The sequence below is a fragment of the Hipposideros armiger genome, unplaced genomic scaffold (genome assembly GCF_001890085.2).
Source record: "Hipposideros armiger isolate ML-2016 unplaced genomic scaffold, ASM189008v1 scaffold_93, whole genome shotgun sequence".
Classification (NCBI taxonomy): Eukaryota; Metazoa; Chordata; class Mammalia; order Chiroptera; family Hipposideridae; genus Hipposideros; species Hipposideros armiger.
Genome location: NW_017731443.1, coordinates 863,712 through 879,613, shown reverse-complemented (window position 1 = coordinate 879,613; position 15,902 = coordinate 863,712). Strand labels below are relative to the sequence as shown.

General features: G+C 44.3%; 1 protein-coding gene across 10 annotated transcripts; it reads right to left on the bottom strand.

Moving 5' to 3' along the window:
- Positions 1-4,418: 4,418 nt before the first annotated feature.
- LOC109384172 (RNA-binding protein 4B) lies at positions 4,419-14,994 on the bottom strand. 10 transcript variants are annotated; one of them, XR_002124353.1, is made up of 5 exons: positions 14,841-14,970; positions 13,734-14,157; positions 7,696-8,372; positions 5,778-6,097; positions 4,419-5,119 (listed from the first exon to the last, which is right to left on the bottom strand). XR_002124353.1 is itself a non-coding variant. In XM_019645210.1 (4 exons), exons 2-3 carry the CDS (start codon positions 14,143-14,145, stop codon positions 7,705-7,707), a joined length of 1,080 nt encoding a protein of 359 aa, XP_019500755.1. In that variant the 5' UTR covers positions 14,146-14,157; positions 14,841-14,994; the 3' UTR covers positions 4,419-5,038; positions 7,696-7,704. The 10 variants fall into 10 exon arrangements, 3 of the variants coding, with proteins under 3 accessions (XP_019500755.1, XP_019500757.1, XP_019500758.1); XR_002124355.1 differs by having other exon boundaries at positions 5,778-5,847; XR_002124356.1 differs by having other exon boundaries at positions 4,419-5,038; positions 5,778-5,847.
- Positions 14,995-15,902: the final 908 nt, after the last annotated feature.

The following is a 15,902-nucleotide window of genomic DNA, read 5'->3' as shown; positions in this document are numbered from 1 at the left end:
TACCCCACACTCCAGTGTCACCTCAGGCCCTTTCCTCAACTAACCTTTTTCTAACAATACTGGCCCTCCTTTCAAATCCTGATACACCACTTTCCTGCCTCGCCTTCTCTCTACCTGGAGGAACCTTCCCCTTGGTCACTATAGGGTGAATTTCTTATTCTTAGGTCTTAGCTTCAGGATTGAGTTCAAAGGGCTCTCCTTGACAACCCCTAGCTAAGTAGGTGCCCCTTGTCATTCTTCCCCATTATGCCTAGTTTGTGTATTTTGTGGTCCTTTCCCCTATTTTTGTTGTTGTTGTTGTTATTGTTTACTCATTAACTATTTTTCTCACAAAATTTTAACCTAGGGGTTAGGAAATTGCCCCAGTGCCTGGCAACTGCCTGACATAATAACAGGCATTTAATAACAAATGTGTGTATGTCAGCATCATTTGAATGATGTGTTCCTCTTGGGGATCCCCTACCCTCGGCCCTGGCCCCCATCCATGCATTGCCTTTGCAGTCACCAGTCTGTCATTGAGGAAACAGTGGTAGCACAGGACCGGGCCCTGGGGTAGGACCCAGGGATCCACGGATGGTCACTTAAGTCCACAAGCTTCCAGTGGTCAAGAAAGGCAGAATGGTGGAACTGTTTGATACCCTAAAGGGTCCTTTAGCTTTGCGATGTGGTGATCCCTAAAATGCAGAGCTTCAGCCAGTTTCTCTAGGTCCCACAGCTGAGCAAGAAACAGGAGGGGTGCTGGAATCCTTGAAGGACTGGCGAGGGAGTGATGACAGCTCTTCTGTCTACCTCCCTGCACAGATAGTCCTCTTGATAGTTTGTCAGATTTGTGTATTCCAGGGTCTACCTCGTCCATTAGTTGGTGAGCTCCAGGAGGGATGGGGCTCTGTCTTTTGCTTGCATACTTGTAGTAATAGCCAATTGAATTCTTTATATTTACTCCTTTGGACAACTCTAAGAGGAAGGTATATATTATTTCCATTTTATGATGAGAAAACGCCCAGAGATGGTAAGTAACATGCCCAAGGCCACAGAAAGGGCTTGGATTTAAGTCTGGGAGCCTGAATTTCAGCCATTAGCCTAGTGAGCGTGCTGAGGCCTGTGGCAGTGCGAGCTCCACTCCGGTGTGGGGTCAGTGCAGTGTGGTTTGAATGTGGCCTGGATCCCCCCAAAAGCCTGCAAGCCTAAGACTACTTTCGCAATGTCGCTCTTTTCTCTGGGGTCAAGCTGTCATTTCTTGCACTTTGGTTCTCATGGGCAGTAGCGCATGGGCACCAGATCTTAAGAAAGCCCTGAGATGAATTCTGACAAGCTGACTGCTCTTCCTAGGAATGCATTTTTACTCCCCCCCCCCCCCCCCCATCTCCTAGGGCAGGAGACTGTCTGAGGACCAGATTTGTGAGTCAAATCCTGACAAGCCATGAGGCCAGTTTTGGGCAAGTTGCTTCCCTTTTCTGAGCTACCTTGAACTAGCCAACCCTTTCCTGCCCATCTGCCCACATGAGCGGAGGGCCTAGTGTCTTTCTGTGCCACATTGTCTAACTTCACTGTGTGGCTGCAAGTCAAGAGGAAGAGGTGGATTTGAGCCTGCCACAGGCCTCAAGGGCAGAGCAAGGCTTGGGCCAAGTCAGAGCTGTGGCCCAGTAGGTCTCCCCACAACCACCCTCGGGAAGGTGTTCTTAGGAACTAGGGAGTCTTCCAACTCCAGTTAGGGGGATTGTCATGCTTTTCTCCCGGGCAGCAATATTTAAATCAGGTTGGGGTTGATTTTGCCTGCTACTTCAAGTTCCTGAGTGGTTGGGCCTTGCTTGGGGGGGTGCCCAGAACTCCCGCTCCCCACCCCCAAATAGCTGACTACTCAGGAAGAAATTCATTTGAGATGAAAGGCCTGGGCTTAAGGCATAAAGAATAAGCTTTCATTTTGGTAGGAGTGCATAATTGCCCTTCTGAACTCTCACAATGATTTTGGTATTTCTCATAGCAAATACCATTTTCATTATCTTCCTGTCTCAAGATCTGAGACCTTATCTCCTCTCCCTTGCCCTTCAGCACTAAGGGGTGCTTTGTGCAAAGTCCTTAGGCAGGCCTGGCCCACAACAGGTGCTCAGCAAGTGTTCAGGTGGGAGAGGCGCAGCCCATCCTGTTATTATTTATGGCTTATCAATTAACCTCAGGGATTTAATCCCACCCCCTCAGTGCCCCCCCCAACCAATCACATGTCCTTATGCATTGTCCTCTTCCTGTCTGAAGTACTTTTTCTTCCTTTGAAACATCTACTGGATTGGCTTCATTCGAGGCAAAGCCCATTATAAATCAGACAAATCTCACTTATGTTATTCACTTTTGTTCCTCTCCAATCAGTGATCTTTTAAGAGAAATGAGTCTGATCCTGATCCTGTTACCTCCAAACATAAACCCTTTTTATAGCTTCCAGTTAGTCTTAAGGTCAAGATGCAATTCCTTACCCAGCCTACTAGGCTCTCGTGAACTGTGCCTGTAACTTACCTCTTCAGGTTTCTGTGCCACGGAGCTGCTTTTCTGGTTCCTGATGGGCACCACTGGTCCCGATCAGGGGTCTTCACATGACTTGGAATAGCAACAACCCCCCCCTCTTTCCCCCAAAGTTAGTCACTATTACGTTTTCACAGCACCCTGTACGGGTCCTGCCATAGTACTTATCACAAATGCAATTAAGGTTTGCTTCTCTACCAGGAACCACATGTCTCATTCATCACCCAAATCCTGGCTCACAGCAGGAATTCAGATACTGCTAAATGAATTCAGGAGCTTTTAGTGTGAGGCCTCATGGGACTCTGAAATGGCCCATAATGAGAAAAATGGTCTTGGTGGATAAAAGGGATTTTGTTCTCACAAAATGCAATTTCTCATGTAAGAACTAAGGTTTAGAAATAAACACATTTGTTTCTACTCAACAGTTTTCTTACATTGGCTCAAAACCAATCCCTTTCCCAGTGTTACCTATTTTGAGGGGAATGAAAGGATTTTTTAAGGAAAAGATATTTTACATGATCCTGCCTTTTTTTTCCTCATAAGAAACTTACTTTACTATTTAAACTGTGCTGTCCAATGCAGTAGCCACTAGCCATACGTGGCTAGTTACATTATAAGACATTGTTTCTCAGCTTCATTAGCCACATTTCAAGTCCTCAATAGTCATGTGTAGCTAGTTATAATTAAAATAAAAAACTCAAGTCTCTCAGCTTCACTAGCCACGTTTTAATTACTTAACCATCACAGGTAGCTAATGGCTACAAATTGGACAGCACAGATAAGGAACACTTCCAACACTGCCCAGTCTTACTGGAGACTGCTGATGCAGAACTGTTTTGCAGAACCCAATCTTTTTTCTTGTCATGACAGTGAGATAGAAATCAAGATTATGTTAAACTACTGTGTTAGGTTAGCACAAAGGACCAGCCACACCTGCACACAGGTATTTCTTTGCTCTACCAGGTGTGTTGCAGATCAATCACGAGGAAATCCCAGTAGCTTTGCTTTACTCTTTGTAAAGCAGGGACAATCCTGTCCTCTTGGGGAATGGTGAAGCTAAAATGGGCCTTGTGTACTTCCCCACTCGTTGGAGTGTGTGCACTGATAGGTTAACAACCTCTCTAGTTGTATCTTACCCCCCAAATTGGGAAATTTTGGCTTCATCTATGTCAAAATTATCTTAAGTACAAAATATGTGGAGAAAATGCTATATAAACATTCACAGGTAGTCAGAATTTACATGTCAACATGTCCATATATAATACAATAAAGCTTAGGTAGGGTTGAATCCATCATTAAGCTCATTTTATGGGGATCTAAGCAATGATAATACAATATCCATAAATCTTGTTAAAAAATTAGAATTTCATCACAGAATGTTGTTACTGCCAATCATTAATACCCTTCTTGCTTTTCTGCTCAAAATATTATGACGTTTCCTGTCTTTTGATCTATCCTAACTATGTTACTCATTTTAGCCAAAGTCTAATCCTAGCAGAATATTAACACCATGGGAAGAGAGAACTCTTAAAATAGTTTGTAAGTGAATTTAAACAAAAAGTCAAATGGAGTCAACCTGGTAGGTCCTTGGTGATACTCTGGCTCACTTTTCCTGATGCAGGGTTCCCTCTCTCTGCAGGGCCTCCTCCTGTCACTAACCTCTGCTAGTCTTTCAAACAGAAAGCGCAGCTGAGGTTCTTTAGAAAAGGAACATATTTATCAACGTCTCAAGATTCTGGCTAACTTTTCTCCACCCTTTGCCGAGGCCACAGTACCTACCTCATTAAATCCTTCCTTTTACATCTAAATTTCAGATATTGATTTACCTGAATTTTGTTGTTTGAGCACAACTGAAAAAGAACCAGAAGATACTGGTTGTAAATAATAGTCACACAAACACAAAAAGATAAAGGTACTTAAGTGTTAGAAACGTTTATTTGTCAAAATATTAAAAAAAAAAAGAGTGGGAGGAGTGGAGTAAAACAAGGCTAAATTTCAGCTAATGCTGTACCACGATCACAGGTCAGACATAAAAAAAAAACCAAAACAAACAAAACAACAACCCCCTCCCTCCCAAGAAACCCCAATGGTCCTAGCAAATTCAGAAGATCAGCTTCAATGTTAGAGTCCAGAGCTAACAGAGAAGAGTAAAAGGTTGCTTGCCACTACATGGTCATTTTAAAGGGAAAGGAGATGTTGCAGGTAGACAGAGAGAAGGGCTCAACTCCTAAGGAAAGCAAGATAAGAGGGGCTCCACTGTACAGGAAAAGGGGTGCCAGCATAATCCTTACCTAGGGCTGCTCAGAGGCTGAGAATATAAGGAACAGAGTGAAAGGCTACAGAGACATGTATCAGGAGGAAAGAAAAAGTCAACTTAGAATTAAATTAAGAAAGAAAACATAGTTGGTCACAAACTCCTTTGTTTACTGAAACATGAAGCAATGGAAACATCCCGGCAAAGGGGACCGCGCGGAGCAAGTTCTCATATATGACCGCAGCCCGAGGGTTCAGTCCGCAATTATCCTACCTGAAAGAGAGCACAACACAAGAGGCTTACACAATGCCTGGAGAGCAGCTTGGCTCCGAGTACAAGGGCCCTGGTCCTGTCCTGCATTCCAGGGGGGAAAAGAACAAAGAACAAAACAAAACCAAGTCAGACTGGATCAAACATATCCCATGTCATTACCCAGGAGTCTATTATGACTATATACGAATCTACTTATAGCTACATATAGAAGAAACAATCTTTATCTGGAAGACTGCTGCGTTGACAACAAATACATCTTTCTCATTTTCTTTTTTTTTTTTAAGCTGAGCCATCCTGCCACCTGTTGGCAGCTCAGCTGCAACTCAGCTCGGGCCAGGCATCGAACCGCTGTTGCTCAGAGCTCGCACTCTTGCGCGAGCTCTTAACCAACCGAGCCACTCGGCCGGCCTCTTTTTCATTTTCTTATCCATCCTTTTAGGCAAGACAACCTCTGTGATACAAGGCTACTGCTGCTGTAACAAAGGGCATACAGATATCAAGAACTGTAATTTAATTTGGGGGTCTAGAAAAAGCAGAAGATGCCAAAATCTCAAAGGTGGCCAACTGCACTATTTTAAATGTGTTTCATTTTAATCTTTCATAGTAAACAAGTTTTCAAAAATGACAGCCACAAAGGGTATCAAAGGGTGGTTCATTTACCCTCCAACATACCTATATATCATAGTCATAGATTTAGAGCCATAATTCTAGTAGTTCCCCTAATTGACATTTCCCTTACCAAACGAAAAGAAGAAATCCTAAAATTCTCTAATTCTTCCAGTGATGATGGAAACTCCAGACACCAATGGCTGGGGGAAAAAAAAAATTAACTCACACCAAGTTCCTCTACTCTTATTACAGACAAAGGGCCAAATCTTGGTCTTGATCTGTGCCAATCGACTTCAAAAGTTGTGACGTTCTTGAATCAGTTGTGCTAGGGTGAGACCTGAATTTGGATCCCCAACAGTTCTGGAGTATTTCATCCTGGCAGCCTCATTAACATCAGGCTCCTGGGACTGCAACCAACTCAGGGTTATTCAGTCCATTTGAGGTTCACACCTGGAAGGTAAGTTTCTTTAAAAGTCATCACTAAAAAGAGGTTAGTTGAACAACCACTGCTTGCAGTTAAAGTTCATTTAAAAATACCTAGTCAATATCCTTTAAAGACCATATATACTAATTTAACTTTGTTTTGAAACATTCGAGAGGAACAGAAGTTATATGATACCACCTGACTTCAGAGGCATATTCCACTTCCTGGCAGATTCAGCTGCATTAAAAGTAAAAATTAATGGCCGACTTCACAAACTGTGTGATTATCCACTTCATGCACATGAACACATACTGCTACACAATGGTCCCAGGAGACGCCAGTCTTGTCATGGTCATACAGGATAGAACTCATCACAAGTTCAGGCTGTTTGCTTCTCATTGTGAAAACAGCAAAGCCCCATCGCTTTGTTTTCTTCTACACATACACCAAAGAGGTAAGTTAGGAACCCCGGAAACTCAGTGGTACCAACTTGAACTTCGCTACTAGACCTCCCATTCAAGTGATTCTCAGTTTCAAGGTACAAGGACCGCCATGAGAATAGAAAGTTGTCATGATGCCATTTCCTCTCAGCCTAAGAGATTCAGCAATCTCTAGAAACTCCCAATTAGTCTTACCATTTCATCATCTTTGGTATACATTTCTGAAGTAGGAAAAATTAAATTTCCAAGGCCACCACTAATGGGATTTTATACACATAAAAAAATTACCTGTTTTATCTAGTTCCATAAATGTCCCTCAAACAAGAAACAAAACAAAAATTGCTGGAAAAAACAGGAAGCATTAGGCTCTAAGTGATAGCATCACTGGCAGAAACATGGCTTCGGTGCCCATGGAGAACCAGATGGTCCAGATTAGTAATAAGAAAAGGACTCCATGGGACAGTGATATCAAAACATTCCGCTTTCAAGCAAGTGTCTTAGAACTAAACACCTAAAATTTATAGGACTTTATGTGAATTAAAGCTATGTATTAGAAAAGTTTCCTCTGATAAAGGCTAATGACCTAAGTAGTAGTTTTATTACCAAATTGGAAGTCTCAAGTTACAGTTCAGATTCTCACTGGGACATTCATTATTAACTCTGAACCTTATTCTTCAGCTTACACCACAGTGACTTTAGTGGAAGAATAGGTTTAGGAGTCAGCCAGGCCTGAGCTGGAATTCTGGCTCAACCTTTCAATTACCAGGTGACTTAAACTCTCTGAGGCTTAGTTCCCTTCTCTGTAAAAGAGAGAATATCTTAAAGGTTTATTGTGTAGATTAAATGATGTAATATACACAGAAGGAACTCAACAAATGTTAGTTCTCTTAACTATGTTTCTGTAACCCAGATCTGCTTACACTTGATTAGAGAACAATATTCTAACAAAGTGGGTTTATTCTCTCAGAAGGAACAAGATGGTTGGATTCACACCCTAAAACCTCAATAGGCCAAATGGACCTTTGGCTTAAGCTAGAGGACTATTTCGGACTAACACGTGATTTATACCTTTTGGACACTCTTGTCCTGACAGCAAACAGGTGGCTTTAGCTTTCTCTATGCAGCCTGGGTCTCTCTCAAGGGAACTAAATGGAATCTCTTCACCATACCCACCCCACTCTCACCTCCAGTCTTTAAAAGGCTGAGTACCGTGCTCGGTCCACATACTGCTCCCGCTCATACCGGGCCATGTCATACAGAGAATTCCGTGCAGCTGCTGAAGCCTGAGACAGCTCACTCTCTGGCCCATAACCGTAGCCCTCTCCAACTGTGGGGAGCACAGCTGTAGCACGACGAAGGGGGCTCCTGTCCCTTCCATAATAGGAGGAAGTGGTGGCAGCAGCAGCAGCCATAGCAGCTGAGGTGGCAGCAGCACCTGAGTTTGGCAACAGGTGTCTGTCGTAGGGATCCACAGCAGCGGAGTTGAGGTGACTGGTCACAGCTGAGCTCTGGACTTGAGGCAGATGGGACATGGTCTGTTCTGCGTAGTTATACGCAGAAGCTGCTGCTGCTGCTGCCACTGCCTCGTAGGAGCGGACGCGGTAACGCTTATAGTAGTCCAGTGCTCCATAAGCATCGTTGTAATACACGGACTCCCCGTAGCCCATGGTGTAAGGCGTGCGCACTGCTCCGTACTGCTCATTATATTGCTCGGTAAAGTCTGCCACGCGACCCGTACGATCTACCGGGCACTCTTTGGACCAGTGCCCCTCTTTCCCGCACCGATAGCAGCCGCTCTGGTCTCCCATCCCGGGCGCAGTCCTAAGCCGGCTGGTGGACAACTGCACGTGCATTCGTTTGCCTTGAGGAAATAGATATAAAATTTATTATAACTCATCAACATTCTTTATCCTCCCCACATGAAAGTAAACTAGTTGGCATAAGACACACATACATACACACACTCCTGAGACCCTATTTCAGCAATCCCCACCAAAAGAAGTTGAAGTTTTAATACAGGCAAGAGCTAGAAAACTGGAGTCCTCAGGGACCAGTCAATAGTTTCTACTTACACCAGGAGACCGGATTCCCGCCTACTTCTGTCTCCACAACTTTCCTTTCCCCCACAAACACAGAAATTTAAACTTGCCGCTTTTTACTGCTAAGACTGAAAATTTTCACGATTCAAAACCTGCCAATTTTTCCAAATCAGATATCCAACAGAGCCCCAGTTGTGCCAGATTTTGTCTTACCAACCTCTCCGATTTCCTCAGGGCCGCGTTAGGCCTGAGCATTCACTGCAGTGTAAAGACCACAGCAAACTTCTGTCCGTCTTGTCTCCTTCATCCATTTTTGCAGGTGTCACAGAAGGCTATGCTGGGTACACAAATCATGCCTGGCTCACCATCTGCTTTATCTTCAGTACTTCTAGGAGTCACAAGACCCTCCAGATTTCAAACCACCCCCCACTTTTTTCAGCAAGGGTGAATCCATGCCTTCTGTGGAAAGGAAAACTACTTGACCAAGGTCTCTCAACAGCAAGAATTAGAAAGCTCTTGAAGCAGTACTGGTTTCTTAGGGACAGTGTGCTCTCATGTAATGAAATGATCAGCATTTCATTCTGCCACATGGCTTACAATTCTTTATAGGGGATCATCTACTTGTTAGAAAAATGTACCATTTCCCTGAAGACCTCAGGGCACCCATACAAACAAGCCACATCCATACTTCCAGGAAATGACCAGCACGAGGAACAGCTGAGAGAAGAAACAATCTTCACCCTGGGCTTGTGTGCCACCAAGCCCAGGAACCCTTAAAGCATCCAAGGTCTTTAAAAGCAGTTTGAGAAAAGGAGTATTCTTGGCAGTATTTAGTCCCAAACTGCATTAAGACCATGGAGATCAAATCAATGCTTTTCGAATTGTAGCCAAAAGGCAGCCAGCACAGATGTGTAGAGAACAGGGGATTTGTATCCCACTCAGAGGCTGCTCAGCACAGATCCCCCCTCCGCGATCAGCAGGTGCTCTCTTTAACAGACCTTGTTCTGGATGCAGTTATGCCATAGGAGGCCTCGCGCTCCACCATTGGACACAGCCCGATCAGGACGGCAGCCAGAGCAGCGCCATGCACTGACCCTGAGAGGGGAGCGGGTTAGTGCAGTAGTATCACTTTAGTCAAACTCATTTCTGCCCAGTGTCTAAGATTCCTACCACCCCAGTTTCTAGTAGTTGCTCCCTCCAACTTAAAACCCTTTCTTCAGCAGAAACAAAGGTGCTCAGGTTTTTACTTCCAGCTGCTAGCAGAGGCAGCATCCACCATCACCACGGACACAGTCAACAGATACCAAATGGCAATAATTCTATGAAAGCAGCATTTAGCCATCCCACTGTTTGCAGAGATTTAAACACTCCCATTCTAATTCTTAGAGCTTAGTAAGGGCCACATGCTAACTATGCATAGAACAGAAACAGATTTTTGCCCCAATTTATATCACAAATTATCCCTATAATTTAGACTAGAAGACTACAAATTAGTTGGCTTTCAACCATGCACGGTAACATTAATGTGTGACAGACACAAACTGTGTGCTCCAATTCTGAAGTCGCAGTAACCATGACAATCTAAAAAGCAGCCAATCCAGAGACTTAGAAGTACATTTTTAAGGAAAACATTTCAATTTAATTTGCTCTTTTATAGATTCGGGTCCATTTTTTTTCGAAACAAAACCCAGTGATTCTTCCTTGATGTTTTGGTTACTACATCCAATCTTCGTGCCTGCTTTAGAGTGGAACTCCATTTATAAACATCTGTGGCAAAATCTACCTCTATAGTAGCTGTGAAACAGATTCAGTAAAATATTTTTTATCTAAAACTAAAAGATCTGTAATAGAAGTGATAGATTTTTCACACAATCTTTCCAAAGGTTGTAACTAGGCTTTTTTTTTTTTTTAATAGCTGAGCCATCCTGCCACCTGTTGGCAACTCAGCTCAGGCCTGGCATCGAACTGCTGTTACTCAGAGCTCACATGCTTGAGCGAGCTCTTAACCAACTGAGCCACTGAACTGGCCCTTTTAAGTAGGCTTTTAATTTAAATCCCCTAACGTGTTTAATAATTGAAAAATACTGTTCTTCTCTATTACCTTAAGTAACCAAGGACAAAGAAAACTGAAGGAAAATTTAATTCTACCACTCTCTTATACTTGGAGAGGCCAAAAGTTTAACGATTTTCTGAGACCTCCAAAAATCACTGAAATGCGCGGCCAACATTTACCAGAAAACCAGCCCAATAAAAATGTTTTCTTTTGATAGCTGGAACAGGAAAGAGGATTGAAATGCTGAGGTGGGCAACTTGGGGTTCTAACTACTGAGCTCCTACCACATGCCAAGGTCCAGAGAGGGCTGGGGATGTAGCTGACACATAAGAGCACTCCAATTTAATGCTTATTTACATATCAGGGGAAAGATGAAACACCTGAACTCTTACATATTCCCCATTCAGCTGCCTGAATTGTTAGTTGGGAACAGCTTCTTTAAGGTCTTCAAACAATCTGCTAACTCAATAGGGGTACAGTTCACTCCTGTTCGTGTGGAGAGGAAACAGAGCCTGAAAGACCCAGGTAAACTCAGATTCTTGCTGCTTCCTGTAAGAAGTCATACAGTGAAGCCTAAATGACAGCCATTAACATATAAAGGTTTAAAAGATGCCCAAGTGGCACTCTTAAGGGCTACCTTCATTAGATAGCTGAAAAGGCTTTATCGAAAAATGTGACAAATTGGTATCAAGATTGTACTTTCTGTAAAGCTGCACTTATCCAATGCTACACTTTCTATTATCATCTGGAGAAAAAAGAGCTGGTTATAAAAATGTCTGTGTGTAACTTGGGAGTAGAGGGCTTTCTCCAGAGGGGCCAGGCTAAGAACATGAAAACCAAATAAAGGATTTTTCTTTTCCAATGATGACATTTAAAAAAATCTTATGGATCACTTCATTAGTCAGATATCCACTTTCTAAAGTAATTAAACCTGTTTTATTAAAACACACTACTTCTAAGCCAACTCTCCCCAATTAACTGACTTCCACATACATATTTTTGCCCCATCCTAATATTCAACTGTATATTAAAAAGGTAAGGACATGCAATATTACACTATTAAAATATCTCTGCAGTTAGTACCTGACTTTAACTGCATTCTTTACACCGCTTGTTACCTGTCAAGAGAACCTCCATTTCTCCCCGCCACTGTCCATTCATGATTCCCTCCCCCATCAAATAAAAATAATTAAGAATATTTTTAAAGCTGTCCAATGTGCAAGTTTTCCAAAATAATAAAATAAAAACAAATATAAAGAAGAGCTAACTATCGCATTTTAAATAAGTTCCTAATCATAACAAACACTCATTGTTGGGAACAACACTCACCTTTTATCACTTTTTACTGTCAAAACACTTTCACATCTATTTATTACACCTCATTCTAGCCTCACTACCATCCTGTGACGTGAGGGAGATACCACAGGGATCATTAACTCTATTTTATAAGTGGGGAAAATGAAGCAAGAGAGGTTAAAACACTTGTCCAAAGTCACGTGACTAGTTAATGGTAGCAAGTATCTATGACATTTGCCCTACGCTTTAGAGACTAGCTAAACCCCAGGTCACTACTGTCTGAGGCCAGAGATATCTGATGCACTATCTGCAACCTCCACTATTTGAAAACTCGTTCACCCCTTTCTGTTCAACTTCTTCTCTTCCATTTCTTTTCTCACTGTTTCTTAGGTTTAGCAGAGGACCCTTAAGTACTTCTTAACCCTTTTAGTGGCACCCTGACAAAAAATGGTGTTAATTTATGAACCTGAAAAGTGGCAGTAAATGTGTAATCCAAGATGATACTGTCAACAAAAACAAAAGATGTTTCTTTTCCAATGATGACATTTTAAAAAATCTTATGGATCACCACATTGATCCATAAGATGTAACAACCTGTAGAGCAGTGCTGTCCAACAGAACTTTGATGATGATGGAAATGTTACATATCTGCACTAAGACAGTAGCCACTCGTCTCATGTGACTTCTGAGTGCTTGCAACGTGTGCAGTACAACTGAGAAACTGAGTTTTAAATTTTATTTAATTTCAATTTAGTAGCTAAATGTGGCTAGTGGCTACCATATTAGTATAGTTCTAGAGTCTTAAGACAACCTCCTGTTGTAGTAATATGTACCTTTATTATCGATAAAAACGTTATTTACTAGAATATCTTACTAGAATCTTCTCAGAAGTAGCAGGACCATCATTCTCATTCAACCTAATATTTTTACAAATTTCTTTTTTCCCTTAGGATTAAATAACAGGTGGAGCAGAATACAGACAGTCCCCGACTTACAATGGTTCCAATTAATGATGGTGTGAAAGCGATACACATTCTGTACTTCGAATCTTGATCTTTTCCCGGGCTAGCGCTACGCGGTACGATCCTTTCTGGTGATGCTGGGCAGTGGAGGCGAGTCACCGTTCCAGTCAGCCCCGCGATCACGAGGGCAAAGAGCTGATACTGTACCGTGTAGTAGTATATCCATGTTTGATTTACAATATTTTCTACTTATGATGGGTTGATCATGACATAACCCCATTGTAAGTCGAGGAGCATCTGTAGTCCATGGCATGGTTTTTGGCTGTGCTTGTATAGTTTACAGGCTGAACAAATTTGAGCACTCAGAAGATACTTCCCCAAATCCAGGTTCACCACCCATATTTAGAATACAGGGGTTCCTCCGGATGTCCCTGTCCCTTTTTCCCACCACAACCCATCACCCAAGGCAGTTAAGAGTATACATTCTACGCATTTAAACTCTTCCTGGTCATAACAAAAGAAACAGGTAAGTCCCAAACCTTTATCCTCCCTTCTCCCATGAGGTACTCATTTGCCCAGACAGATTAAACTTCCAATAGCACTCAAATGAATGAAACCTGAACGATACAGTAACCCAGTTTGTGATTCTATGCAGTTGACAATCTTGGCAAACCTGAAAAGGGGAAGAAGTGTTTCCTTCTCCAAGAGTAAACTGCGCTTAAGAGTGGTAAACATACAGTCTTTCTATTATTTCCCGCTAAAATAGAATGGAAGACACCACCCAGCCAGCACCATGGTTGTATGTTCTTGCCTGGTCCTTGAGCTAGATAGACCCCACTCAGTCCTGCTACCCAGACCCCAGAGCAGTTCACCTTGAAACTCTGTGTTGTCAAGGCCCCTGATGGCCTCCACCGCATCCTCTGCCCGCTCCATGTGTACGAAAGCATAATCTTTCACGATGTCACATTCGATGACTGGACCATACTCCTCAAACTTGGCCCGAAGCTCTTGGTTGGTACAGGTGGGGCTGATGTTGCCCACATGCAACTTGGTTGAAGCTTTGCTCTTATTCTTGCTGGCTTCCACGTTGATGTTCACCCCGTGTAGCTTGTAGTGGTGCAGGTTGCGGATGGCATCCTCGGCCGCCGTCTTGTCCTCTATGTGCACAAAGCCGTAGTTCTTAATGATATCACATTCCAGCACCTTCCCATACTGCTCGAAGAGTGAGCGGATCTCCTGCTCTGTGGCCTCCCGGGGCAGGTTTCCGATGAACAGCTTCACCATTCTGACAAGAGCCTGAAAGAGGAGAAACAAGATTTCCAAAAGTTAGGGGTGGGGCGGGCAATTTCAGGACACTGCATTTGGTTTAATTCTCCAAAGAAGTTCTTGGCACTTTCAAGAACCTCACACAGAGGTCCGTTATTTTTTTCTCCATAGAGGGAGAAAGGTTTGTTAAGTAGTGAGAGCTCTGTGTGACACCCAACAGGAGGTCGGGGGTCGGCAAGCGTTGTATTGTCCATCTCCGTGAAATGAGGCACATTTAAGTAACAGGGTTAGCGGTTTCACGTCTTAAAATACTCTTTGTGGGGAAGGAAAGGGAAGAGCCCAAGCAGGGGGCAAGAGGCATATATCTGAATGTCCCTGGTCACAAGATTTTGGAGGGAAATCTGTGTTCCTCTCCTCCGTGCGGTATCACGTTTCAAGATACTCTAGAATAAAGGGGCCCCCTTGGCCCCAAGCCTAGACACCCCCCCCCAGCCTACCAACCTCCAGCTCCTTCGCCCCAACAAAGACTCGACCCGACCCCTGCCCCGCCCCCTCCGGCGACCCAGCCCCGCCTCCTCCCGTTGTCTTCCCGGGACCTCCCGCAGCCAAGGGAAAAGCCCAAACCCGGGGCCATCCTCGCCCGCCGAGGCCCGGCCTGGCCCGCCCCGGCTCGCCCTCGACCTCCTCACACACCCACAAGACCCCCCTCACACCTCCGGGTGGCGGTGGTGGTGGCGGCGGCTCCCGCGTCAGAGAGAACCCTACAAAATGGCGACGGCCGCTCGAGCCTCGGCGCGACCGGGCCCTTTCTCGCGCGCCACCTCACGCACGCGCGAGTTTGCGCTGGCTCTCCCCTCCCCCTCGCAGGAGCCAAGCGACCAATCCCACGGCCGCATGTAAATTGTTTCCCCAGGCTCAGCTCCCAGCCGCCCCGACTCAGGGGCGGGGCCAGCTGGTGACGGCGCTGCGGTGCGGAGGTCAGCCCGCCCCCAGCCCCGGCTAGCCAATCACCACCCTGGAAGGGGGAGTTCGGCGCTCACGCGTCAGGAGGGCTCCGGACGCAACCACTGCCTTAGTGAAATCAGAAGGCTGGGTTGTTACTAACCGTCACAATGGGTGGTTCTGTAGGGCCTGCTGGATCGGGGATCGGGGGCCGGCAGCCGATAACAAAAGGTTATCTCACTGGGTCCCCTAAAAGGGAGCTTACTTAGCAGGCTGGCCAACCTCTATGGCAGCTTGGGACAACGTTTAGAAATACAGACGCGCCACATTTTAAGCAAACCTAGTCATTTTTTGTAGAGCTTTAAACATTTTAAAAGTTTTCATTGCAAGCATGTTATTCATTGATAAGGAAACAAAATCAAAGATGGCAGAGCTGGGATAGCCCTAGGAGGCATTCTACCCAGGCTGCCCTTAGTCATGTTTTGTTTGCTCGTGAATGTACGTGGGCTGGTTTTCTCTTTCTAGCTGGAGTATAAGAGCTCACTGTGTGTCCTTCACAGTTCCTGGTCCATGGTGAGCACATCAAAGGAATACTTGGTGCAAAGGTCCAGACAGGTTCCTTGATTTGGGTGCGGGACAGCGTTTACACGTCCACACCAAGCTGCTGGAGGGCTAGGCACCTATGATTCTCGGAGCACTTTCTAGCATTCAAAATTCAGCTGTGGTTCAAGGGCACCTCCTGGTGGCAAAGGGGAAGCTATTAAGTGGATTACTCACTGTCACCCTTGAACAAAGAATAGAGTTTTATAGAGATTGATGGACTGAGTTTATCT

Excerpts from the sequence above, each read along its gene's own strand:
- LOC109384172 (XM_019645210.1), bottom strand. The coding sequence starts at position 14,145 with ATGGTGAAGCTGTTCATCGGAAACCTGCCCCGGGAGGCCACAGAGCAG. Across the intron at positions 8,373-13,733 it reads TGACAACACAGAGTTTCAAG|GCAAACGAATGCACGTGCAG; the intron begins GTGAACTGCTCT and ends TATTTCCTCAAG.